The following is a 25,862-nucleotide window of genomic DNA, read 5'->3' as shown; positions in this document are numbered from 1 at the left end:
ACAGCCATCTTCCTACACGTTGGCATTTCTATGGAGGGAGATATGGCCACCTGACACCACTTATGTCTGTGATAGCAAAGTACAAGAAGATACAAAGTATTGGTGGATCAAAGGGTTGATGTGCCATTTTTTTTCTTCAGGGGATGGAGAAGATGATGAGACAGAAGAACACTCTGGAGATGGTGACAACCAGACCAAACCAGTACTTTCTAAGGCAGAGCGAAGCCATATTATTGTGTGGCAGGTCTCTTACATACCCGAGTAAATGCACCCTTAGCCTTCTCCTGAGAATGCCAAGACGCCTCTTGCTTCCCTGCACCCGCTGGAAATACCAAACTGGAACTTTGACCCAACTTCTGCGCAATTTCTCGGCCCGTCTTTCGCTGGTCTTCTCATCTCGTCTACGTCACCCTCTCAGAACATCCCAGAACCTGGTGCCATTTCCACAGGTTCCTGGAAACTATTTATTTTTGTGATGCTTGCCTAAGAATGCTAAACTGGATGACTAAATATCATCTCTTCAAGGCTGGTGGCATCATGGTCTTAACATCCGGTTTGGCGCTGAAATGTTTGTTGTGTTCCAATTGGGATTGATTTAAAGCCGATCATGCACCAACATGCGCACAGAAAAGTTTGAAGAAGGGCAGGACTGGACCCAAGCATCCATTTTTGTTTGTTTTTATGCCAAATCATTTACTTATAATGTAAATTACTGATATTCGATAGAAGCAAATTAGCAAGTCCCTGCACCCCACGCTTAAACTCCAAGCGTCTTATCAGTATTGGCGTATTGCATCAAATCTCAAGGAAGTTTCTATATTAAAGGAGATGAAGTTGGATGGAGGTGACTGCTCATCCTTGAAGAAAGCTGAAAGAGTCTTGATAAATTGTAGATGCTGAGGTGTGCTAAGTGATCGGTGGTCATGTATACTTGAGTCACTCATAGGAACCAATCAGAGGTGTCAAAATGCACTGAGAAAATAAAATACAGTCTCTGATTGGTCGCCTATGGATGACCAAATGGCCATATGGCTATGGATGTCCCCATGATCCACCATTAGGGCAGAACTCATCATTGCTGCCTTGCCAGTTACTGGGAACCACACATTTTAGATGATATAGCGAAAGAGCAGTGTATTCTTATAAACTGCATACAAAACTAAGGGCAAGATTGTATTACAGGCAAGATTTTCGCTAGTCTGGAATAACACAGTCCAAACGGACTTGTCTGCTCTATGGGAATAAGCCCTATGTGTTTAAGGTTGGATGGGATGGGAAACCTCGGCTAGGTAATACAGAAACATATACTACTCGATGTCTCACTGTGCATGAGATGTCAGTGCTATTCACTTTAATGGGGCTGAGCTACAGTACCAAACACAGCCTATAGATTAGTGTGGTGCTGTTTAAGGAAGAAAACATGTTTTTCTAATCTCATACATGGGTTTGTTCACATGATGCAGATTTTCCACAATTTCCTAATTAAATGAGCATTGTCACTTTAAAAAACTTAGTTTTGATTGGTGGGGTTTGGGTGTTTAAACCTGGAGAGCCGAGAGGTGTATGCGAAACACTTCTTTTACTGCTCTGTGCCCCGTGACCAAGATGGACTCCTAATGTAATGTATGGTACCATCTCAGTTGTGCACAGAGATGGCCACTTTCTTCCAGAGACAGCATCACTCTTGTCTCCAGTTCAGGTGTGGTTTGCAATTAAGCTCCATTCACTTCAATGGAACTGAGTTAAGAAAACCTACACCCAACCTGGAGACAAGAGTGATGCTGTCTCTGGAAGAAAGTGGTCATGTTTTTCCAGCGCTGGATAACCCCTTTTAGGAGAAAAGTTCTCAGCTGCACACTTCTCATCCCACTCATTATAGCGTTCAGCTTTTGGTCTGAACACCCCGACCCCATCGATCAAAACTTTTCATATGTCTCTTCGACACGTCAAAAGTTTTTAAAGTGGCAGGTACACTTCAATAGGTCAAAAACGATAACAAATCTGCAGCGAGTCACCATACCCTATAATTATATATAGACCTGGGGTTAAACCACCGTCCTCAACCTAGACCCAAATGGGCACTTCCCCTGGGTTTCCATGAAGGTAGTATAGCACCGAGCATCTCCCACAGTGCTGCCAGTATTGGGCAAGTATAAGAAAAACTGCACCAGGAGGTGGGCCTTATTGTACTTCACTATGGTGCCTCATCCGTTGGCCAGATGTAAGTGTCACTTACCATTATATTGACCTACCAGCCTTCTTATGCACTTAACATTGCAAATGGCAAATAGGAAAAGACCAAGACAATGTGAGGAATGGACTCAGTATAATGCCCTCCGTGGTGAAGGCAGCAAGGCTTGGAGGAACCTGCATTATAGTTGTTACATATCTTATATTTCAATGACCAACGGTAGTGCCGGGACTGACATGAATCTAAAACCGCTATATCCCTAGACGACTCCCCTGCATGTGATCCTGTGGCTCCCGCACTGCCAGAGTGCCTCCAATACTCCAAAGTGTTGCAGGATTTTCTGGGAGTTCAGGGGTTAAACAATATAAAACTAAAGCACATTACTAATCGGCCAGCAAAGTATACAGTGCTCGGCTCTAACAGCTCGTTCTACCTGCAGCCATGACATATGTAAAGAAGGTGTCACAAGGGGGGGCTCTGATGTGTCTGCTCCCAAAGTCTTGTAAACTCCGCAGTGTGTCCCGTCCGTCTTCTGGTCTTATCGGTGGCATTATGTAAAGACAGCTGTATGAATAACGCTCTCTGCTTCCTCTCTTCCCCCTTGTGACATGAACACCATGTAATTGTAATGTATGTAATAAATGTAATACAAAACGAATGCAAGAAGCCGGCCTCGTGTCATTGTCATGGGCCCCGACCCTTTTAAGAATACAGAGATTCACAGACTACAAATATCTAATGTCTATGATACCCTATAGCTGTGATATAGGAGCAGGGTGGCACTCTGTATACTGGTGGTGTTTGTGGTAGGAAAAATCCAAATAATTAGTAAAGAATCATCCCGGCACTCACCAGGATATTGGCGAGTGCCGAGATACTTCTTGACTATGATACCCTATAGCTGTGATATAGGAGCAGGGCGGCACTGTGCAGAGTGGTGGTGCTGGTGGTCAGACGAAATCCAAGTAATTAGTGAAGAAGAATCCTGGCACTCACCAGGATATTGGGGTGGCGGAATACTTCTTTACTATAATACCCTATAAATCTGTGTCTCTAAAGCTGTTGCAAAATGACAGCATCCATTATGAATTGATGAGAATTGTGGGTTTGCAAAAGCTTGGAAGACACTGCCTGGATATCAATGTTTTATATTACAATGTAAATATATGTGTCTATACATTGTATTACCATATCTGTACAGTTCTGCCACACTGGTAGCTGATAGAAATCCAGGAAGTGAAAAAAAAAATGGCCACTGTGCCAATCCACATTGTCTCCTGCTCCTTCTGCTCTCCCCCCTTAGGAGACAAGTCTTCCATGCTTCTGTCTCACATTGTGTGTGTTTGCTGAGATTAGGCTGATGATGCAGACAGGGGGCGGGGTGTTATGTCACAGGGGGCGGGGCTGGATCCCCCAATCTCCTGAGTGATTCACCATCTCTGACCGAACAGAAGCAGCTGCTGCAATTTTGCTGATTGTGCAGTGAAATTAGGGCTGTGTTCACACATGTTGGAGTGTCATTGCAGTACTACAGCGTATTCACAAAAATGATAACAGTAACACAAGTAAATGTTGATAAACGGCAGAGAGGATCAGAGCTGTCATAAACAGTATATCCCATGTAAGATAATATCAGATAAAGTCCTTATTGTGGGGCTCAACCTCAAAGATAAAAGATGCTTGATCAGAATATGTGCATGGAAATGAAAAGAAAAAAACAAAAATAAAAGTTTTTTTTACTTTTTTCCAATATCAGTGTTACAGGTAGAGAATTCAGCGTGCTGTGTGGTGTTACAGGTAGAGAATACAGCGTGCTGTGTGGTGTTACAGGTAGAGAATACAGCGTGCTGTGTGGTGTTACAGGTAGAGAATACAGCGTGCTGTGCGGTGTTACAGGTAGAGAATACAGAGTGCTGTGTGGTGTTGGTGTGGTGAACAGCTGAGGGAAAGCATTGCATTCTGGAACTGCTCAACCAGGATCTACAGAAACACAAATACAGAAAATCTACAGAAACACAAATCCAGAAAAACAGAAAATCCCCCAAAACAAATGTATTTTTGGTAGTTTCAAAACTGGAATAGATAGGTAAGTAATGCTATATGCTTCTGCAGAAGATTCTTTTTTTTTAACCTCTACCTGGAGTTCCTCTTTAGCTCACCTCTCCCTGTGCCTCTTCATAATCATAATAATAATATAATAATTTTTTATTTATAGAGTGCCAACAGATTTCTCAGCACTTTACAATTCTGAAGGCCCATATTGCCACCCCGCTGGGCTCCGGGATCTCCAGGACTGCACACGCCACGACTTGGCTGATGGACTGGTCACTCAGCAAGTCACCACTCTAGTCACTGATTGGCTGAGCGGCCACTCCATCAGCCGGGAGAGGCAACACCCTCCCCTCTTGAGTCGTGATGTCATCACAACTTGTGGGAAAATGCCTTCTGGCAGGGGTCCCAAGGCTTGTCCCGCCACTCACCACAGACACGGGAGAGGTAAGTGAGGACTATTACGTTAACTCCCCCCCCCCCCCTTTTTAAAAATGGCCAGACTTCTCCTTTAGCAGATTGCAACAAGAATGCAGAATACCCTCTAGGGCCAGTGCTCCCCAACCAGCAGCTCTCCAGCTGATACAAACCCAGCTCCCATCATGCCCTGACATTTTTCCATTCTTGGTCTAGCTCCCTCTGCTTCTAGTGTCGTAAAATAGACGGATTAATGGAATATACTGGTTTGCCATAATAAAGACTCATACCATGAGCTTCACAACTCTATTTTATTACAAAAAGGGGCATAAGCAGTAGAAAACATGTCATATCCCCATCCTGTAAACAGATAATCCCCACCCCCGCACCGGCCCATTGTCACCCAACATGCCCAACAACCTTTTTAATTGAACATTCGCAATAAAAATGTAAACTTCAGACTTTGGTCTGTAAAAGAATCGGACGCTAATGTCGAAAAGTCAGAATGATACGACAATGTCCTTATGTCTATTCCTGTCCTGTGGGGGAATCAAGCACCAGGAACAAGACCCTCAGGACACGGTCACAAAATGTATTTCATGGGAATCACAATGAAACTTCCACGGGAATCTGTAGGCTCCAGATCTTGCCTAAGGGTCAAAGAGGTGGTGCTGAGCTGCTGGATGCAGGACTCCTCCCTGCCCTACATGACTGATATACAGTGCTTGGCTTCCAGCACTGAGCCCTGTAGGTCAATCAGCCAAGACAGGAAGTGGAGGAAGAAAGTATGGACTCTTTGACACTTGAGCTCCAGGCATGATCTAGAGCAGACCGATTCCCTTTCAGCTTCCATGCTGTGTCTCAATCATGGTGGATGAAGACATAATGGGTAGACCCTACATTCAGGATAGAGTACATTCGTTTTCCGGACCCAATAACAATCACTTTATACTATCAGTTATAGTAAGTAACCTGTCTCTCCTGCAGGGGTCCTGTGCACATACAGCATGCCCACACCTTCATATGGAATAAAACACTACTATATATTGGCCCTTGTGCCTTATACACAATAGTATTTGTGAATAATTCACATAAGGTTCAGGCATGTATGATGCCCTTAAAGGGATACTACGGTTCAGATAAAACTGTGTCAAAAAGTTATATAGATTTGTAGTTTACCTACTATTTTAAAATCTCAAGTCTACCAGCTGCTGTATGTCTTGCAGAAAGTAGTGTATACTTTCCAGTCTGACACAGTGCTCTCTGCTGCCACCTCTGTCCATGTCAGGAACTGTCCACAGCAGCAGCAAATCCACATAGAAAACCTCTCCTGCTCTAGACCGTTCCTGACATGGACAGAGGTGGCAGCAGAGAGCACTGTGTCAGACTGGAAAGAATACACCACTTCCTGCAGGACATACAACAGCTGATAAGTACTGGCAGATTGAAGATTTTTAAATAGAAGTAAATTACAAACCTATATAACTTTCTGACACGAGTTGATTTCAAAGACATTTTTTTGCTGGTGTACCCCTTATGTGTAACAGTGCAAAGAACTCAGACGCTGTATACAATGTCTAGCATCTGAAAAGCATATTATGAACTGCTGTCACCCCGCCAGAATCAATGTGTGTGCTCTATTAGGTTGCATGCTGGGGGCAGTAAATAGCCCCTCTTGGTTCTGAGTGTTGCACAGAGGGAGTACTTAGTTTAACCCTTTATAGTCACCTAAGACGTCAGTCCAAGTCTGATTTAGTTTAAGGGGCTGATATACTGAGGATTTTCTGCACAGGATTTGCATGCAGAAAATCTGTAGTGTATAATAGTAGCGGAAAAGTGGGCAGGAATTGTAACCTTCCCTTCCACATGCTACATAGAAAGTGCAGAAACTAGGCCGTGGTGTGGATTGTATATACACAGCATGACAACTGAGGCTGACACGCCTAAGGGTGGATTCACACTACCGAATTCGCATGGATAACTTACGTCTGATTCTGTCGCTGGTACCCACCCACGGTGATACGCATATCCGTATCCGTCCGTCCCATAGACCCATTATATGTCAATTCTTTTGGCGGACCGCAGAATCCACCGTAAATAGAATGGTGTCTATGGGACGGGCGGATATGCGCACTGCCATGAGCGGGTACAAGCAACGGAATCAGCCGGAACTTATCCATGCGGATTCCGTAGAGTGAACCCACCCTAATACATTTAGAAAGGCGCTCTATCTACTTAACCTGTGATGCCCAAGGACATTAGCAATGTATAGGTGAGTGTTATAACCTAGAAAGAATAGTGCCATATACCCCCTCATCACAGTCATGGCTCAGAGCAGGCGGTAGGTGGCCACTCATTCACATCACTGGTGCCAAGTTACAGTCACTGTCTGAATTACCCTATATACAGGGTGATCCTGGGCAAAAAAAAAAAAAAAGTCGAGGCCACTTTACTTGAGTGCAAATATGGAGCGTATAAGTGCATGGCCTATTTTTTGCAGTCTAGGCTCCAGGCAAATGTACAGACCACAGTAGTGTGCATTTGCCCATAGATTATAATGGGACCTATAATGTCTGTACAGTTTCAGTATTTGCCCAGGATTACACCTTGCTGTTTGATGATCAATAAAGATCATGACTGGTGGTCTAGGCTCTGATCAGTGGTCTGTAACCCCTGCATATGTAATATGGAGACCGTCACTTCAACACATATCAGCAGGAAAGTTCTGGAACATCCCAGGAACTAGATACATTCAGGAGTTACCATGAAAGCGAGATGGAGTACTAGGACTTTCAATATTAAAATACGAACAGGACAGTGACCAGGCTGATGGTAAAGCTTGTACACGGGTCGGCGATGAGGACGGAAATCATGACCTTCGTCTAAGGGGGCGAGATCTGATTTTGCAGTAAACATCAGTAATGCTTAGTGTGATAGGAAAGCTACAGTGGGGTTACTAGCTTATTTCTAGGTATGTGAAGGGTTAAAAAAAAGCCTTCAGTGTCTTGTAGAAATGGGCAGTGATTACCAAGCTGTATATTACTCCCATTTAATAAAACTTTTAATAAAAAGCTTTGAGTGGTTGGGGTCACTAGACAGAAAGGAGAAGCTCTCAGCTCAGGGCTTCTCTCTCCATAGACTTTACCTTATGCAGCAAGGACAGACAAGGGAAGAAGTGCTTAGCTAGGACTTCTCCTGTCTCATTCTTAGTGTATCTTATTGTTAGTCTCACCATGGACAGTAACATATGAAAAGTTAGGTTTGAGTGGAATACCCCTTTAACTATCTGAATTTTGGATGTAAGTCCCAAAAGCAGAACTGGAGAATTTGGGTTTTACATCCAGAAATAACAATTGTTTAAAGGGGTATTCCACTCAAACATAGCTTTTCATATGTTGCTACCCATGGTGAGACTAACAATTCTTGGTATTATCTATTCAGTCTCCTTCCCCTGTGTATTCCCCTTCCATGTGTGTGAGCTTTTCTCTCCATCCCCTCTCCCTTCTGAGACAGCTGACAAACAACTTCCTGGCTGTCTGTATCTGCAACTTTGTAGCTTTTAATGCTGGGAGGGTTAATCTGAGGTGAGTTGCTTATCAACTCACTGTGACTAACCAAAGCTGCAGATAGGAACTTATTTACATTAGCCATCTCAGAAGGGAGGGGGAAGAGGGGGAGACATAAAAGCTCACACAGATTTTTGAGTCTTCAGCAGAAAGCAGCAGATGGGAACTGGGGGGGGAAGGAAACTGAAGAGACAATAACAATTTAAGGGGATCTCCAGGATTAGAAAAACAAGGCCGCTTTCTTCCAGAAAAAGTATGTCTTGTCCTCAGGTTGGGTCTAGGTTTTGCAGCTCAACTCCATTGAAGTGAATGGAGCTGAATTGTAATACCACACACAACCTGAGGACAGGGGTGGTACTGCTTTTGCATAAAGGTCACCCTTTTAAACATGGGCACAATTGGCCCTTCTTAAGTGGTCTAACACCCACAGCAGTACATAGTATTTCAGAACTTATAATGGAGACTGAAGAGTCACTTTATAACTGAACAAAACTTAAGGGGGAGATTTTATGTTGGAGATCATATCAGTGCAGCCTGGACGGAATTCAGAATAAATGCCCTGGGGTGAACTTCACCCCCTGACAAGTCTGACACTTTACATTCAAGTCATTGGAATTATGATCTTAAAAAAAAAAAAAAAAAAAAAAAAACTTTTGTAACAGCCCTACATCCATCCTTTCCGGGTGATATTCTACTCATAGATCCAGCTCTCGGCATGGTCCTGCCAGCAGACTATCTCATCGGGTCTGAACCAGAGAGAAATCTCCCGCTGGGCGCTCTCCCTGGAGTCGCTGCCATGGATGACATTCCTGGAGGAAGAAGGAAATAAAGTCATGAAGGGATGGAGCAGCCCTTTTACCATAAGCAGAAAGCCAGGAGAAAGAATTAGAGAACACGGGGAGCCTGGCAATGCAAGCACCCAACCAATAACTAGTATGGAGCAACATGGGCACTCCACATACCGCACTGCCAGTCTTCTGTAACACATAATAGGAACTCAACATACCTGCTGACGTCCACACAGAAATCTCCACGAATAGTGCCCGGCAAGGAGTCAGCGGGATTGGTCTCCCCAAGCATAAGGCGGGCCGTCTTCACCACGTCCAGGCCCTGCCAGACCTGTACAAACCAAGTTTCCCCATTAGACAATGTCATATAACGGACCAGATAAGGACAGGAGGTATAATGGCTGCCAGCTCTCACCATGGCTATCACAGGTCCGGAGCCCATGTACTTCACAAGGCGATCATAGAACGGACGGTCCCGTAGAGCAATGTAATGTTCTTTTAATAGACTCTCTGATGCCTGCAAATAAATAAAATAAAATATATAAATAAATTTATATAATATATATATATATATATATATATATATATATATATATATATATATATATATATATATATATATATATATATATGGATGAGCTGTAGGTTATTTTTCTTTAGGAGGGGGGGGGGGGGTCACTCTTTCTAACCACTCTCTAAACTAAGAGGACCCTGAACAAAAAGTATATGATAATGGTTATTTTGTGGACTGCCCCTTTAAAGAAGTCGGATGGTTTTCTCTTCACAGTCTTACCAGCTACATGGCACAACCGACTTGCTGCATTGCTCAGGCTCCATCTCAATCTCAGTGTTTCACAATAGAAGTCAATGTTGCGATAGATTATTTTGCGTTCGCCCCTTATTTCTCTCCCCTGTAGTCAGGTCACGTGCGAGTCACAGACAAATACATACAGGACCACAATGTGCCACCCACCTGCATTAATTTCATCGCAACCAGCCGGAAGCCCTTCCTCTCAAAGCGCCTGATGATTTCGCCAACCAGACGCCGCTGGTATCCATCGGGTTTTATAGCCAAGAAGGTGCGCTCATTGATCCCCGTCCAGGCTGCAGAGAAAAGCAGAATAGTAAATAACACCCTTAAAGGAAAAGTCCGGCAAAATTTTTTATTAAAGTATTGTATTGCCCCCCAAAAATTATACAAATCACCACTATACACTTATTACTGGAAATGCACATAAAATGATTTTTTCCCTGCACTTACTACTGCATCAAGGCTTCACTTCCTGGATAACATGGTGATGTCACTTCCTCGATAACATGGTGATGTCACGACCCGACTCCCAGAGCTGTGCGGGCTGTGGCTGCTGGAGAGGATGATGGCAGAGGGATGCTCAGTGACCCTCCAGTGCCCTGTGTCCCTCAGTGTCCCCCTGCCATGATCCTCTCCAGCAGCCACAGCCCGCACAGCTCTGGGGGTTGGGTCGTGACATCACCATGTTATCCAGGAAGTGACATCCCCATGTTATCCAGGAAGTGACATCCCCATGTTATCCAGGAAGTGACATCACCATGTTATCCAGAAAATTACATCACCATGTTATCCAGGAAGTGAAGCCTTGATGCAGTAGTAAGTGCAGGGAAAAAAGTACTTTATGTGCATTTCCCGTAATAAATGTATATTGTGTATTTGTATTAAAAATTTTGCTGGACTTCTCCTTTAAAGGGGTGGGAGCCACATGTCACAATAAACTTTATTATAACTACCATGTTTCTCTGCAAATAATACAGGATCTTACGTTGTTTTTTTTTTTCTCCAAAACTTATTTTTAGGGAAGGTCCTGTTTTTTCATCACACCATCACACATTATGCTCAATTCCTTTCTTGCGGCTCTTTCTTTTTGAGCTCAGGTTGGTCACTATAGCAGTTATAGATAGGAGAATATTTTTGTACATTCAGCCCAAATCTGCCGACTCTGGAGACAGGAGTCAGGATTCTGGCCTGGGACTCGAAAGCAGAGGAGGGGATTTTGCCCTCCCGTGGCTGGAGGTAGCAGGGCACTTGTCCAGGACAAGGACGGTCAGGAGCTACACTATGCCTATTCTAGGTCTGGGACGTCACAGGACACAGGTGCTGGCTGTAACTAGGGCTTATTTCTGGATGATGGGGGGGGGGGGGGTAGCCCCAATAGATACCACAAAAATGCCATTATAGGGTCACATATTAAAGTTTTCATTAGCTGAGGGCTGATTCGGCTGGGGTTACACTATGTTTTTGCTATTTGTTTTTTTTTCCATCCGTTTTTTGCAAAAAAAACAGATGAAAAACACGGATGCAATTGTGTGCATCAGTTTTTTCATAGACGTCCATTATAGGGATGCACACAATTTCAATTTTTTCATCAGTTTTTGAAAAAACAAAACAAAAAAACGGATTGCAAAAACGTAGTGCTGGTTGTTTATACTGATGGATTTTTTTATTTACAAACATGATTCAAATGTATCAAAACAACGAGGGGGCAGTCACCATAGCAACCGCTTCCAACTTGTCACTTCTCAGAAGAAATAGAACAGATCGGTTGCTATGGGTAACGGCTCCACAGTAATTCCTTCTCTAGAATCCAAGCTAACGGCCGGCATCACATGGCACCACAAGGCTGTATGGCGGCTCCTCCCAGCCCCCTATACACACAATGCGTTAGTCCTATAGACACTGGCCCTGCGTATATGAGGCTGCAGACTCCTAACCGTAACCGGGACCCCCGGTGTGGCCAGCGTGTACCCCCCCAAACCCAGCATCTCACCTGAGGGGAAAATGTGCGCGAAGATGGTGAGCACCAGGCAGATCATGGCGAGAGCGGAGAGGAGGCGGGGCCGCGCACGTCACCACAGCCGGGCTCCCGGGGGCGCGCACGCCTCATCGCCCAGCCATACATAGAGATGGGGCTATATATACAGCGCGCGGTATATAGACAGTGTACAGAGGTGGACCTCAGGGACAAGTGGGACCCATCACCTGTCAGTCATCACAAGTCATGTGACCACCACCTGACACATTGTATCATCCGCCTGTGCACTAGAAACACTGTCTGACCACCAGTGGGTCATGTATAGAAGGTGAGAGGGCTGATAACAGAGAGCAGCTGCTGCCCTGGGGGGGCTCCTGGGTCTCTCCTGCTTATAATACTAGTAATATTACTATTATACCTTCCTATAGATCACTAGTACCCCATAGTCTTCCCCAATAGCTGGATATAATAAATACAGTTACAGGTGAGATTGTAATAGTAGCCTACCACCATTCATCAGGGCATGATGGGAGTTGTAGTTGTGCAGCAGGTTGGAGATCAATGATCTAATTTATGGCTGATTCTATATACTTGGACAATAACAGTAATAATAAATACTAATATAAGGGTTACTCTCTCTCTCACTATATATATATATATATACATACATATACACACTACCATTCAAAAGTTTGGGGTCATTTAAACAATTTTGTGTTTTCTATGAAAAGTCACACTCAAACTTGGATTCATCCGTCCACAACACTTTTTTCCAGTCTTCCTCTGTCCAATGTCTGTGTTCTTTTGCCCATCTTAATCTTTTTCTTTTATTGACCAGTCTCAGATATGGTTTTTTCTTTGCCACTCTGCCCTGAAGGCCAAAATCCCGCAGCCGCCTCTTCACTGTAGATGGTGACACTGGTGTTTTGCGGGTACTAATTAATGAAGATGCCAGTTGGGGACCTGTGAGGTGTCTGTTTCTCAAACTAGAGACTCTAATGTGCTTATCTTCTTGCTTAGTTGTGCAATGCGGCCTCCTACTTCTTTTTCTACTCTGGTTAGAGCCTGTTTGTGCTGTCCTCGAAGGGAGTATTACACACCGTTGTTCTCGCATGGAATAACCTTCATTTCTAAGAACAAGAATAGACTGTCGAGTTTCAGATGAAAGTTCTCTTTTTCTGGCCATTTTGAGCGTTTAATTGACCCCACAAATGTGATGCTCCAGAAACACAATCTGCTCAAAGGAAGGTCAGTTTTGTAGCTTCTGTAACGAGCTAGACTGTTTTCAGATGTGTTAACATGATTGCACAAGGGTTTTCTAATCATCAATTAGCCTTCTGAGCCAATGAGCAAACACATTGTACCATTAGAACACTGGAGTGATAGTTGCTGGAAATGGGCCTCTATACACCTACAGTATGTAGATATTACACCAAAAACCAGACATTTGCAGCTAGAATAGTCATTCACCACATTAGCAATGTATAGAGTGGATTTGTTTAACCCCTTAGCGACCCATGACGTATCTGATACGTCATGGCGCCGCGGGGGGTGTTCAGAGCGGGGTCCCGCCGGGACCCCGCTCTGAACGGCGCTGATCCCGGCTGACACGTGCAGCCGGGCAGTGCCTCTGTTAGCACTAATTAAGCACTTCAATGCAGCTGTCAAATCTGACAGCTGCATTGAAGTGCTTTATGCACAACATCCCTGGTGTCTAGTGGGTCGGACTTCCCCCCCGCGATCCGTTCTTCTGGCCGTGCCGGGCCTCAGCGTCGGAATGACGCTGATCCCGGCTCGGCAGTAGATTGCTATGGCCTGCAGCAGGCCATAGCAATCTATGACCGATCTCATGGATCTTTGCTGTGTATATACACAGCATTGATCTCTATGAGAGATCAGTGCTGTCTATATACAAGCCCCCCAGGGGGGCTTCTAGTCCATGTAAAAAAAAAAGTAAAAAAGTGTTTTTATTAATAAAAAATCCCCTCCCCTAATAAAAGTCCAAATCACCCCCCTTTTCCCATTTTATAAATTTAAATTAATAAATAAATAAATAAATAAACATATTTAGTATCGCCGCGCGCGTAATCGCCCGAACTATTAATTAATCACATTCCTGATCTCGCACGGTAAACGGCGTAAGCGCAAAAAAATCCCAAAGTGCAAAATTGCGCATTTTTGGTCGCATCAAATCCAGAAAAAATGTAATAAAAAGCGATCAAAAAGTCGTATATGCGCAATCAAGGTACCGGTAGAAAGAACCCATCATGGCGCAAAAACTGACACCTCGCACAGCCCCATAGACCAAAGGATTAAAGCGCTATAAGCCTGGGAATGGAGCGATTTTAAGGAACGTATATTTGTTAACAATGGTTTGAATTTTTTACAGGCCATCCGATGCAATATAAGTTATACATGTTATATATCATAGTAATCGTAACGACTTGAGGAACATGCATAACAAGTCAGTTTTACCATAGGGCGAACGGCGTAAATGCAAAACTCCCCGAAATCAAAACAAATTCGTTTTTTTTTCAATTTGACAGCGAAAATGATTTTTTTCCGGTTTCACAACATATTTTATGGAAAAATTATGCCTGTAATTGCAAAGTACAATTGGTTTCGCAAAAAATAAGCACTCCTATAAGTCTCTAGGTGAAAAAATGCAAGCGCTATGGACTTTTAAACATAAAATGGAAAAAGCAAAAGCGCAAAAACGAAAATTGGCTTGGACCTTAAGGGGTTAAAGTTAGGACTAGTTTAAAGTTATCTTTATTGAAAAGTACAGTGCTTTTCCTTTAAAAATAAGGACATTTCAATCTGACCCCAAACTTTTTAACGGTAGTGTATATGTATATATATATATATATATATATATATATATATATATATATATATATATATATATACTGCAAGTTATATACATGGTCTTTGGCATTCTCTCTGACCCCCCTCTATCTGTGTGGGGTCCAAATACAAAACTAGAATTCCATTATTCATATAGTGCCAACATATTCCGTAGCGATGTACAGAGATTGTCTGAGTTATAGTCTTTTATTATCAATATACTTGAAGTTTTTTCACTTTACACCTTATTTTTTGTCTGTTTTTAGCCAAGATTCCGGACCCTATAGCTGTGACTGCGGTTCAGTTCAGGTTAGGCTGGGTTCACACTGCGTTTTTGCAATCCGTTTTTTGCAAAAAATGGATGCATTTGTGTGCATCTGTTTTGATCCGTTTTTCCATTGACTTCCATTATAAAAAAAAAAAAAACGGATCAAAACGGATCCGTTTTATTTGACTGACACAAAAACGTTGCTGACACTATTTTTGTCCGTTCGAAAAAAAAGGATCTGTTAAACGTATGCTGAAAATGCAGTGTGAACCCAGCCTTACACACACGGACGCAGTTCCCACCATGGGTCGCACATTGCGCAATCCTGCTGTCATTAATCCCATTGGCGGTGTGTAGAATCCCAGGGATTACACATACTCCAATGCAAAGCTGCAGAAACCATCTGGGATTAGGCTAATACCTATGGAAGAGTGAGGAGCCGAGGTGCAGGGGTTTCCTTACTGACAGACAATGGGGGGATTTATACCCGTACGCTGGTCTTAGAGGGATACTTCAATTATATTTAAATCAACTGGTGTCAGAAATTTATACCGATTTGTACATTACTTCTATTAAAAAATGATCTAGGAGATGGTGTAGATTTTGGTGACACACATAGGTTAGTGATATATAAGAGGTGTGCAACACAGTATATATCCAGTGCATCGCACACTGTAGAGGTTTTATTGAACCCCTTAAGGTCAAAGCCAATTTTCGTTTTTGCACTTTTGCTTTTTCCACTTTATGTTTAAAAGTCCATAGCGCTTGCATTTTTTCACCGAGAGACCCATATGAGCCCTTTTATTTTTTTGCGAAACCAATTGTTATTTGCAATGACAGGCATTATTTTTCCATAAAATATGCTGCGAAACCGGAAAAAAATAATTTGCACTGTCAAAAAAAGGAATTGGTTTTGATTTCGGGGAGTTTTGCATTTACGCCGTTCGCCCTGTGGTAAAACTGACTTGTTACACATGTTTATCAAGTCGTTACGATTACAACGATATGTAACATGTATAACTTTTCTTGTATCTGATGGCTTTTAAAAAATTCAAACCATTTTTAACAAATATACGTTCCTTAAAATCGCTCTATTCCCAGGCTTATAGCGCTTTTATCCTTTGGTCTATGGGGCTGTGTCAGGTGTCATTTTTTGCGCCATGATGTGTTCTTTCTATCGGTACCTTGATTATGCAACTTGATATGCAACTTTTTGATCGGTTTTTATAAAATTTTTTATGGATTTGATGCGACCAAAAATGCGCAATTTTGCACTTTGGAATTTTTGTGCGGTTACACCATTTACCGTGCGAGATCAGGAATGTGATTAATTAATAGTTCGGACAATTACGTGCACGGCGATACTAAATATGTTTATTTGTTTATATTTATAAAATGGGAAAAGGGGGGTGATTTGAACTTTTAATAGGGGAGGGGATTTTTTATTAATAAAAAAACATTTTTACATTAACTGGAAGTCCCCCTGGGGGACTTGTATATACACAGTAGGGATGCACGATGCACTGAAAAATCTATACTACTATCGATTTTCGGGGCAAAAAAACGGATTTCCTGGTATCGATACTTTATGTTAAACTACAAAATAGCGTAGTTATAACATATAGTGCCGAGAACATGACAGGCGGCTACCTGAGCGCCTGTCATGTTCTCTCTGTGCCACCCCTGCGGACACAGACCCGGGACCCTGCGTGCTCACTCGTGCCCAGATCTTCCACCTACCATGCAGCTGCCGCCAGCAAATTTTCCGTCCCCGCTCCTGCCTCTGACATCGCCAGCCCCGGGACACGTGTGTTTCACTGCGGGCTTGGCAACTGCGGGTCCTATGGGCTAAGATGAGGACCTTCCCCCCCCCCTCCACAGGCACCGAGCATGAGACACAGCTGGGCCAGTGAGTGTCTGAAAAGGGCAGAGGGGCAGCACAGGGTCGGCGGCAGGAGAGGGAGGAGAGCGGCTGAGAGCTGCACGGTCCGGGAGAGGAGAACGCAGGAGAAGGCTGGAGGTGGGGGAGGGGAGGAGATCTGACAGGAGGTGGGTGGCTGTGAGGTGAGGGCGGCAGGCAGGACCGTCGGGACACTCCCGGGGCCGGCATCAGCAATGTGGGGGGTGAACAAAAGGTCGGCCTGGCTGCGACTGAAGGGAAGTGGGAGGGGGGCGGTAGCCTGCACGTTACTCTGCCGCCCGAATCCAGCTGGAATAGTGCAACTACAACCCCCATCATCCCCCTGATAGCTGAAGTGTATTACATGACTACAGTTCCCATCATCCCCCTGATAGCTGAAGTGTATTACATGACTACAGTTCCCATCATCCCCCTGACAGCTGAAGTGTATTACATGACTACAGTTCCCATCATCCCCCCTGACAGCTGAAGTGTATTACATGACTACAGTTCCCATCCTCCCCCTGATAGCTGAAGTGTGTTACATGACTACAGTTCCCATCATCCCCCCTGATAGCTGAAGTGTGTTACATAACTACAGTTCCCATCATCCCCCTGATAGCTGAAGTGTGTTACATGACTACAGTTCCCATCATCCCGCTGATAGCTGAAGTGTGTGTTACATGACTACAGTTCCCATCATCCCCGATAGCTGAAGTGTATTACATGACTACAGTTCCCATCCTCCCCCTCATAGCTGAAGTGTATTACATGACTACAGTTCCCATCATCCCCCCTGATAGCTGAAGTGTGTGTTACATGACTACAGTTCCCATCCCCCCTGGTAGCTGAAGTGTATCACATGACTACAGTTCCCATCATCCCCCCTGATAGCTTAAGTGTTATTGTGCATATTATAAGATTATCACCTTCCTGATCACGCACAGTAAATGGTGCAAGCGGAGAAACCACCAAATTCAGTACCACATAAAAACGTGCTACTAAATAAAACTACAGATTGCCCCACAGCCATGTTAGGAATCAGAATAGGGCTATTTTTTTAAGAACATTTATTTTAAATAATGGAAACTTTATTTATAAAGTAATATGGTTCGTACAGACCTGACAGTCGGGGGGATCTCTATTGTGTTTTTTTTTTTTTTTTTTAAATATAATTTATTAAGTATCGAATTGGTATCGAGCATTGAAAAAGGGGCCGGGTCACATATCTGCAGTAGAATGAAAATTCCGCTGTGGGTATGTGACCCCATAGGCCTTCTCTATACCAGGATCCACAGCAGATCTTGCTGCAAACTCACAGAGTGAAATCTGCTGCGGATCCGGTACGTCTGAAGGCACCCTTAGAATGTTGACAGACTGATTAGGGCCCTATTACACCAACAGATTATCTGACTGATTTTTTTTAAGCCAATGCGAGAAATGCATTTGAAAAGAGGAGAAATCTCAGTCTTTCCTAGTTGCCTGTTTTCTGCTTATAGTTCCTTGCACAGCACTAAAGATACAATACGTTGTTGCAATGAGACAAATGTAGACAGTAAAAGAAATAGGCGACAGCAGCATCCAGATAGGTGTATACAATCATAGGAATGGAAAACAGACCTGCAGCTTGTGAGCTATAACACCGAGAAATATAAACAGAAATATTAAATCAATAAGTAAAGGAGAAGCCCCATAAGATGTAAGAAAAAGCTTCAGACTATACAAAAAGGGCATGAGGAACCATGATGGGTTCAAGGTCAGTGCTGAGATCTCCAAGCACATAACCTGCCTGAGTCCAGGTTTTCCAGGTAGCATCCAACTTCTTCAGCCACCGGTAATCCAATGCCAAGCGTTTGGGTTTGGATGAATCCTAGCGTGCTCGAGGTTCCCTCATCTCTACTAAGCAGCATACTAAATTGTTACTAAAAGTGAATTTTTTTCAGAGTGAATTACAGTTTAGCAGGAGGGGGAAAATGCTTGATAACAGGAGAAGGAAGCACTTTTGTCTGATAAGATATATTACAGTTTCTTATCTTTGCTGACTTAACTATCCCAAATTACAATATTATACCCAAGAGCTGTATTCCTGTAATTCTGACAACTGTTTTACATTCAACAGATAACTCTATTTTGTTTTTTCCTATGTGAGATTACCAAACTTTTCTGGTAAATCACACAGTTAACCCAAAGATCGGGCTCTGTATAAGGATTTCAGATCAAGACAATTTTTTAATTTATATCTATAAGACTCCTTGCTTGAAGGCAAAAGATATTGATAACCTATCCTCAGGATAATACAGGATGGAATCAGCGGTTTTCCAGAGTTGCAGCTTCGGCAAAATACAGTAACCAGAGCCAGAAGCAGACAGCGCCATATACTGTCTAGTGGTTGTGCTGGGTTACTACAGCACTTTAGTGGGAGCTGAGTGACATTGTCCGGAGCCATCTGCTTATGGCTCAGTTAACTGTTGCTTGAGCCACTATATATTCTTCATAGAAAACTCCTTTAGGGTACAAACACACTTGGCGTATCTGCAGCGAGTTTTTCTCTGGCTTGCTTCAGCGGCACATCCCGCTCGGCCAATCAGTGCGCTGCCCCGCCACAGCACACTGATTGGCTGAGCGAGACAAGAAGACATCGGGAGCACCGAAGCAAGCCGGAGGAAGCCGGGGCCGGGATCAGGTAAAGTATCAGCTCCGGCGGCAGAGGGTTAACGGGGCGGGCTGCGGCAGATTTTGTCTGCCATTGAGTAAACAGGGACGGGATCCGCAGCGAGTTTCGCTGCGTATTCGCAGCGAGAAATGCACCGCGGATACGTCAAGTGTGTTTGTACCCTTAAACTGTCAATTGTGTTTTTTTATTATTATTTGCAGAAATCAATAGTCCAGGCAATTTTAAGAAACTTTGTAATTGGGTTTATTAAGCAAATATGCCATTATCTGTATTCAAAAAGACTTTCCCCAGGTGTCCCCCTCCTTCTCCCTCCTCTCTCTCATTCACTGCCCATTATCAGGAAATTTCGACTCTTTTACATTTTTCATGATGAAAATTAGGGATGGTCCGAACCCGCCGAGGTTCGGGTTCGGCTGAACCCGAACGCTCGGCATCGGATTCCCGCTGTCTGCCCGCTCCGTGCAGCAGGCGGATACAGCGGGAGGACCGCCTGGAAAACTGGGATACAGCCTATGGCTATGGCTGTATCCTAGTTTTCCAGGCGTTCCTCCCGCTGGATCTGCCCGCTGCACGGAGCGGACAGACAGCGGTAATCATTGCGGATGGTTCAGGTTCGTACGAACTCTGTTCGGACCATCCCTAATAAAAATTCATTTTTCGGGTAATAAACCCAATTACAAAGTTTCTTAAAATCGCCTGTACTGTTGATTTCTGCAAAAAAAAATAAAAATTTGACGACAGTGACACTTTAAGTGCCAGAACGTACTATTAATTTATAAATGTGGTCAACCATGGAGGGTCGTAATATATAAATGGCGTTTATTACAGGTCAGTGATTATGAACAGTCCTGGGATGAGTAGTGTCCTCTATGTACAGGGGGCGCTTTAAAAACCCACAGGTTTCAGTTACATAGGACACAGTAGCCCCAATGAAGGTAACAGGTACAGATACAGGATCACATCCTATGGAGGATCTATACTTGGGATGCAGAGTTAAGATCTGGCCCACAGCACCATGAATGTCCATACAAGTCCTTATCATACAGGTGTCCCCAGCTGAGCCTTCCTCTCCTCTTCAAACTTTGCCCTGGAGAAGATGCGTTTCCTCTGGAGATCCAGCAGAGGTTCACTTATTGGTTTTCCTTCCTTCTGCATCTGGGCCAACATCATGGCTCTCAGCAGAGGAGGGTACAGCACACAGGGCAAGGCTTCCGGCTCTGGCACAGGGGTAAATTTCTTGAAGTCTTCCTCTTCGTGGCGCGGTACAAGACGCCAATCGTGGTACATAGCTTTGCTTATTTCGGTCTCCTCAGGCTCCTGTTTACCTGGTTGTAGGAATGGAGAGGGAAGTCAGTGCCAGAGATGGTAAAAAAACATAAGACTTGGACCAAGGATCCCAAATCTGCGGTGCTCCAGCTGTTGCCAACCTACCACTTGGCTGTCAAGGCATTCTGGGAATTGTAGTTTGGCATCAGCTGGAGCACAGGTTGGGGGTTCCCCAATTTAAATGAATCTTGTACAGTATACAGCAATGTATTCTGCGCATAGACTTACCCCTAAAGGTTAAATAACCCCAAGCTTGACCAAAGTCCATATTCTATAGGGAAAAAAATAGAGAATTAATGTTCATATAATATATTGATTAAGTATTATACCAAATTATTATATAGTACTAGTAGGAATTATTATATAGTACTAGTAGGAATTATTATATAGTACTAGTATCTCAGTATTAAAGGGGTTATCTAGGATTATAGAAACATATCTGCTTCCTTCCAGACAGACAGTGACACTCTTGTCCTCCCGATGGATTTATCACTCATATAGTACACTGTTATACATCTGTACTGGTGTATTATGGCTGCCAGAATAAAAGAAGAGATATGGGCTGACAACACCCCCCCCCCCCCAATACACCTGCATGTTCACATCATTGGAGCCCCTGTTACAGTATTTTAGGGGTACTATTGAGGGATACAGTCCCTCTGACTAAGGGCCCTATTGCACGGAGCGATCCAAACCTAAACCAATGATCAGTTGATAATCATTGTCATCAGCTGATTGTTGTCTCTATTACATGGAGCGATAATCGGCCGATCATCATTCCGTGTAATAGGGCCCTAACTCCTTAAAGCGTAACTGTCATTTCAGGGTCATTTTTCTGAAAACAATAAATTTCTACAATACAAGCTCAAAAGAGTTTCCTTCTGTAGTGAAAAAGCAGTTTTCCTAGCTCCCCCCTCACTTCAGAAGAAGCAGGATTTCTGTGTCCATTATGCTCTATGGAGAGGGGAGGGGCTGAGGAGTGAGTGAGCACAGAGGAGTCCTGCACAGCACAACACCCTGCAATCTTCTCTCAGCAAGTTCCTAGATAAGCAATGACCTTTCTGACCCCTGAATCCAGCATTTTAGGTGCCCAGAGAGTCTACAAACAGCTGACCTTCATGTCTCCTCTTCCTTCTCACTCATCTCACTCGGCACCTCCCCCCTCCTTAGGATATAATGAACACAGCAGATCCCGTCTTCACTGGCTTCTCTGTAATGAAGACGGATTTGCCTGATAATGCACAGATAAGAAGTTGGGGGGGGGGGGGGGGAAGGCTTGGAAATTGCTTTTTTAGTACAGATAGAGGCTTTTTTTGTCTCTTCCAGCCATGTCTTACTATTACATTGGCACCATGACTGGGCATTTAGAAATCGGCAGCATTCAGCTCAGGAGCTTTATAAAACTATATCTGCACATAGAGTGTTAGAGTATTCAGTATCTCTTATGCTGCATATTTCAGAGTTCTCCTTTAAGACGTCAGAGTGGGTATGTTCTGCTGCAGCCAATACTACGGATAAAACCTTTCCTGGTATAAATAATTCCCAGAACTCTCAGATCAGTCACTTCTCTGGGTCTGAACATAATGTCCTACAGTCCTCGGGTGCCTTTCCTCATACATAAATGATGCCCACCATTCCGTGTAGCAGAAAAGAGAACGGTCAGAGGAAGGCACAGAGGCTTTAACCCATGTGCTGCTTTATTTTAGTTGTCTGGTATTTCACCCGTGCCTTATTTGTTACAGAAAGGCTGACCTGCAATACCAGATGTAGCCTGTAGACATGAGTGGTGCTGTTACTAGGAGAAATAAAATATTTTTTTTTTTCTAGAAATACTTTTTCATTCTGTTCCTTCAGGTCTAATCACAGAATAATGTTAGAAGGGAAAACAACTGGACTCCTATATATACATATTCTAAGTAGTAATGATAAGAAAAACAGATCGCCAAACGACAACTCTGCCGGCTGCTAGTGAAAGCTCTCAATGCAGTGAAGTCCTAGGTGCATTGCCCCCTGGGAAACATGAATATGCAAAAGAAGGGCCAGTGGAGCCTCATTGAAGAGTCTCAAAACACAGGACTAGCCAAGAGGTGGCTCCTGTAAGGAAACCACCAAAACCGCCATATTAAGTGGTCCATTGCTTGGTCCATCCCGGAGGGATATCTGGCTAGTCCTGTGTTTCGAGACTCTTCAATGAGGCTCCACTGGCCCTTCTTTTGCATATTCATGTTTCCCAGGGGGCAATGCACCTAGGACTTCACTGCATTGAGCGCTTTCACTAGCAGCCGGCAGTGTTGTCGTTTGGCTGGTCTCCCTGAGATCAGCGATCTGTTTCTCTAATGGCTCTACTGGGCATTGCTCCCACCTAGCCAGAATCCTGCTCCACACTGATGAGGGGCAACACCCCGAAACAGCTGTATGTGGATGGTTCCCTGGCCTTGGTTTTTCCCTTGTCATTACATTGACTTATAGGGCCACTTAATATGGTGGTTTTGGTGGTTTCCTAACAGGAGACACCCCTTGGCTGGGTCCTTCCCGGAGAGATATCTGGCTAGTCCTGTGTTTCGAGACTCTTTGATGAGGCTCCACAGGCTTTTCTTTTGCATAAGTAGTAAGGATGCAGATGTAACCACATTGGAACCCTCAGTCTCCATTATTGGGTACTACTGAATCTTAAAGCATTTAGCATTATGTGATAGATTGATGGGACCCTAAATAATGCTTAGAACGGGGGATATCAGTGGAGGGGAGTAGTTCCATAGATGATGAATGATGTATACAGTTGTTCCATAAAACCCTGTGAATCCCATCACCCATCCTATGAATAGAAGAGGATCTCACCTGGAATAAGGAAAAGCCTTTGACATCACAGAGACGTAAAAAGTTTTAATTGGTCAGGGTCTGAGCGTCTGCATCTCCATGATCTCTAAAACAAGTGGGAGAAGCACAGAGACTAGCTCCATAGACTTATAATGGAGCCTGCCCCATCGCAGCAAGTCAGGGAGTGAAGCGCTAGGCTGCATACTTCTCCCTGACCAATGAAAACTTTTCCCATGTCTCTGTGATAGGACAACAGTGAGACGTTCTATCCCGCAGTCTCACCTCAGCTGTGTAGTCCACTTTGACCTTTGTGATAGTCCAGTAACAGGGCTCACTATACTCCTCCAGCCACGACTTCCTGGTCACCATTCGTCCCACTCCAAACGCTCTTATGCCAGAAAGCAAAGTGAAGAGCCTCTTCTCGTTCTTCACATCCTCCCAGGCGAGAACGGGCAGACGTTTCCCGGTGAACGGTCGAGTCATGGTCTGTAAAAGGAAAAAGGTGGGATACAACTGTAAGACAATGCAGCCGACCAGAACACAGGCACAACCTGCTAATACACCGGTATGGGAAGACCTGACCCCCAGGACACTCCCATCTATTAGACTGGGCACAAGGAATGAATGCTGGCACGGCATGATGGGGGTTGTAGTATTGCCACAGGTGGAGAGCCACAGGTTGGGAAACACCAAGGGGGAGATTTATCAAACATGGTGTAAAGTGAAGCTGGCTCAGTCGCCCCTAGCAACCAATCAGATTCCACTATACATTCCTCACAGATAGGAAAATGAAAGGTGGAATCTGATTGGTTGCTAGGGGCAACTCAGCCAGTGTCACTTTACACCATGTTTGATAAATCTCCTCCACTGTGTATGGGGTGTCCCAACTCTCTTCCAGGCTGTCAGGGTAGGATGGGAACACTGATCTAACATGTATGGGGGCATCCCGATGTTGAAGCGGGGGGCTTTGCCATGCTCAATTTTAAGAAGCCCGATGCTTTGGATATAAGCTGCTTAGAGGAGTGTGGAGAGGACAGAGGTGTCTGCCTATGACTTATTCGCCTCTCCTTGTTAGATATACACGTACGCTTCCTCAAGCTGAGCATGCATGTATATGGGAAGCTGTAGATTATATTTGAATGAAACTCCGTTGCAATACCAGGCACAGCCTAAGAACAAGAGCGGCACTGTTTCAGGGAAAGAAAATGTGGACTACATTGTGTAATTTATGTACAATCTTTAATCTACCTATATGGAAATCAATGCAATATGACGACTATCATACAGCATCAACGTCACGTGACAGTCCACTACATGCCTGCATCAGGTCACATGACTGGAAGCCAATTAGGTATCTTCTGCTACAATTGGCTAACATTAGTGATCATCGGTTCAATAAGGCTGCCTTTACACAGAGAGATTTATCTGACTGACAGATTTCTGAAGCCAAAGCCAGAAACAGACTATAAACTGAGATCAGATCATAAAGGAAACACTGAGATTTCTCCTCTTTAAATCCATTCCTGGCTTTGGCTTCAAAAATCTGTCAGATATATCTCTCTGTGTAAAGGCACACTTAGTCAATGGAAACAGTGGGGAGGCCCCAGTTTAGCATAGCCTTCTGTGCTCTCCAGCTGTTGCTAAACTACAACTCCCATCATGCCTGGCCGTCCAACTCCTGTCTGGGCATGCTGGGAGTTGTAGTTTGAAGGATATCCCTCTGTATAAAGCTGTTACAAAACTACAACTCCCATCATGCCTGGACAGCCGAAGGCTGTCCAGGCATGATGGGAGTTGTAGTTTTGCAACAGCTGGAGAGCCAACGTTTCCCCATCTCTGGTATAAAGGTATGTTCCCCAGCCAGTGGCAAAACTACAACCACCATCATGCCCTGACAGCGATGGGAGCTGTAGGTTCAGCTGGAGTATAGTATATAGAGACCTCATAGTTCAGTGCATATCGCTGGGAGTCCCTCGGCCGGTTCTTCAGTTCCCTGTACGCCCGGATCTTTCGGGCCATCTCAGCAATGAGCCCCAACTTCTTCTTCCTCGCCATGATCACTCCGGTAATCACAACACAAAACACGTGAGGGTGACCCCAAAAATCTCCGGCAACGTCGCGGCCTGATGACGTCAGCGAGCTGTCAACTAAATCACGTGATTCGACCTCCTCCAGCAGCGTCGCGCATCATCGAGCCGTTCTTCTTTTGTTTTGTTTTTTTCTTTCAACGAGC

At 44.1% G+C, this 25,862-nt stretch overlaps 3 protein-coding genes across 3 annotated transcripts in view; 1 reads left to right on the top strand and 2 right to left on the bottom strand.

The window, feature by feature from the left end:
• Positions 1-2,844, top strand: part of MAPK8IP3 (mitogen-activated protein kinase 8 interacting protein 3) — a 55,205-nt gene extending 52,361 nt beyond the window's left edge. Inside the window, exon 32 of the mRNA XM_069984166.1 lies at positions 141-2,844. Within this exon, the coding sequence (XP_069840267.1) occupies positions 141-265 (125 nt within the window). The 3' untranslated portion in view covers positions 266-2,844. The remainder of the gene's footprint in view (positions 1-140) is intronic.
• A 6,006-nt stretch (positions 2,845-8,850) lies between these two features.
• Positions 8,851-11,922, bottom strand: NME3 (NME/NM23 nucleoside diphosphate kinase 3). The gene is made up of 5 exons (XM_069984165.1): positions 11,813-11,922; positions 9,985-10,115; positions 9,427-9,528; positions 9,230-9,342; positions 8,851-9,032 (listed from the first exon to the last, which is right to left on the bottom strand). The coding sequence occupies exons 1-5, from the start codon at positions 11,856-11,858 to the stop codon at positions 8,915-8,917; spliced, it is 510 nt and encodes a 169-aa protein (XP_069840266.1). The 5' UTR covers positions 11,859-11,922; the 3' UTR covers positions 8,851-8,914.
• An 8,366-nt stretch (positions 11,923-20,288) lies between these two features.
• On the bottom strand, positions 20,289-25,816 carry MRPS34 (mitochondrial ribosomal protein S34). Its single transcript, XM_069984164.1, has 4 exons — positions 25,571-25,816; positions 23,912-24,115; positions 21,041-21,083; positions 20,289-20,811 (listed from the first exon to the last, which is right to left on the bottom strand). The coding sequence occupies exons 1-4, from the start codon at positions 25,682-25,684 to the stop codon at positions 20,525-20,527; spliced, it is 648 nt and encodes a 215-aa protein (XP_069840265.1). The 5' UTR covers positions 25,685-25,816; the 3' UTR covers positions 20,289-20,524.
• Positions 25,817-25,862: the final 46 nt, after the last annotated feature.

This window comes from Dendropsophus ebraccatus, chromosome 9 (genome assembly GCF_027789765.1).
Source record: "Dendropsophus ebraccatus isolate aDenEbr1 chromosome 9, aDenEbr1.pat, whole genome shotgun sequence".
NCBI classification, from domain to species: domain Eukaryota; kingdom Metazoa; phylum Chordata; class Amphibia; order Anura; family Hylidae; genus Dendropsophus; species Dendropsophus ebraccatus.
The sequence above is the reverse complement of the archived record's forward strand: the minus strand, read 5'-3'. Positions and strand labels throughout refer to the sequence as shown.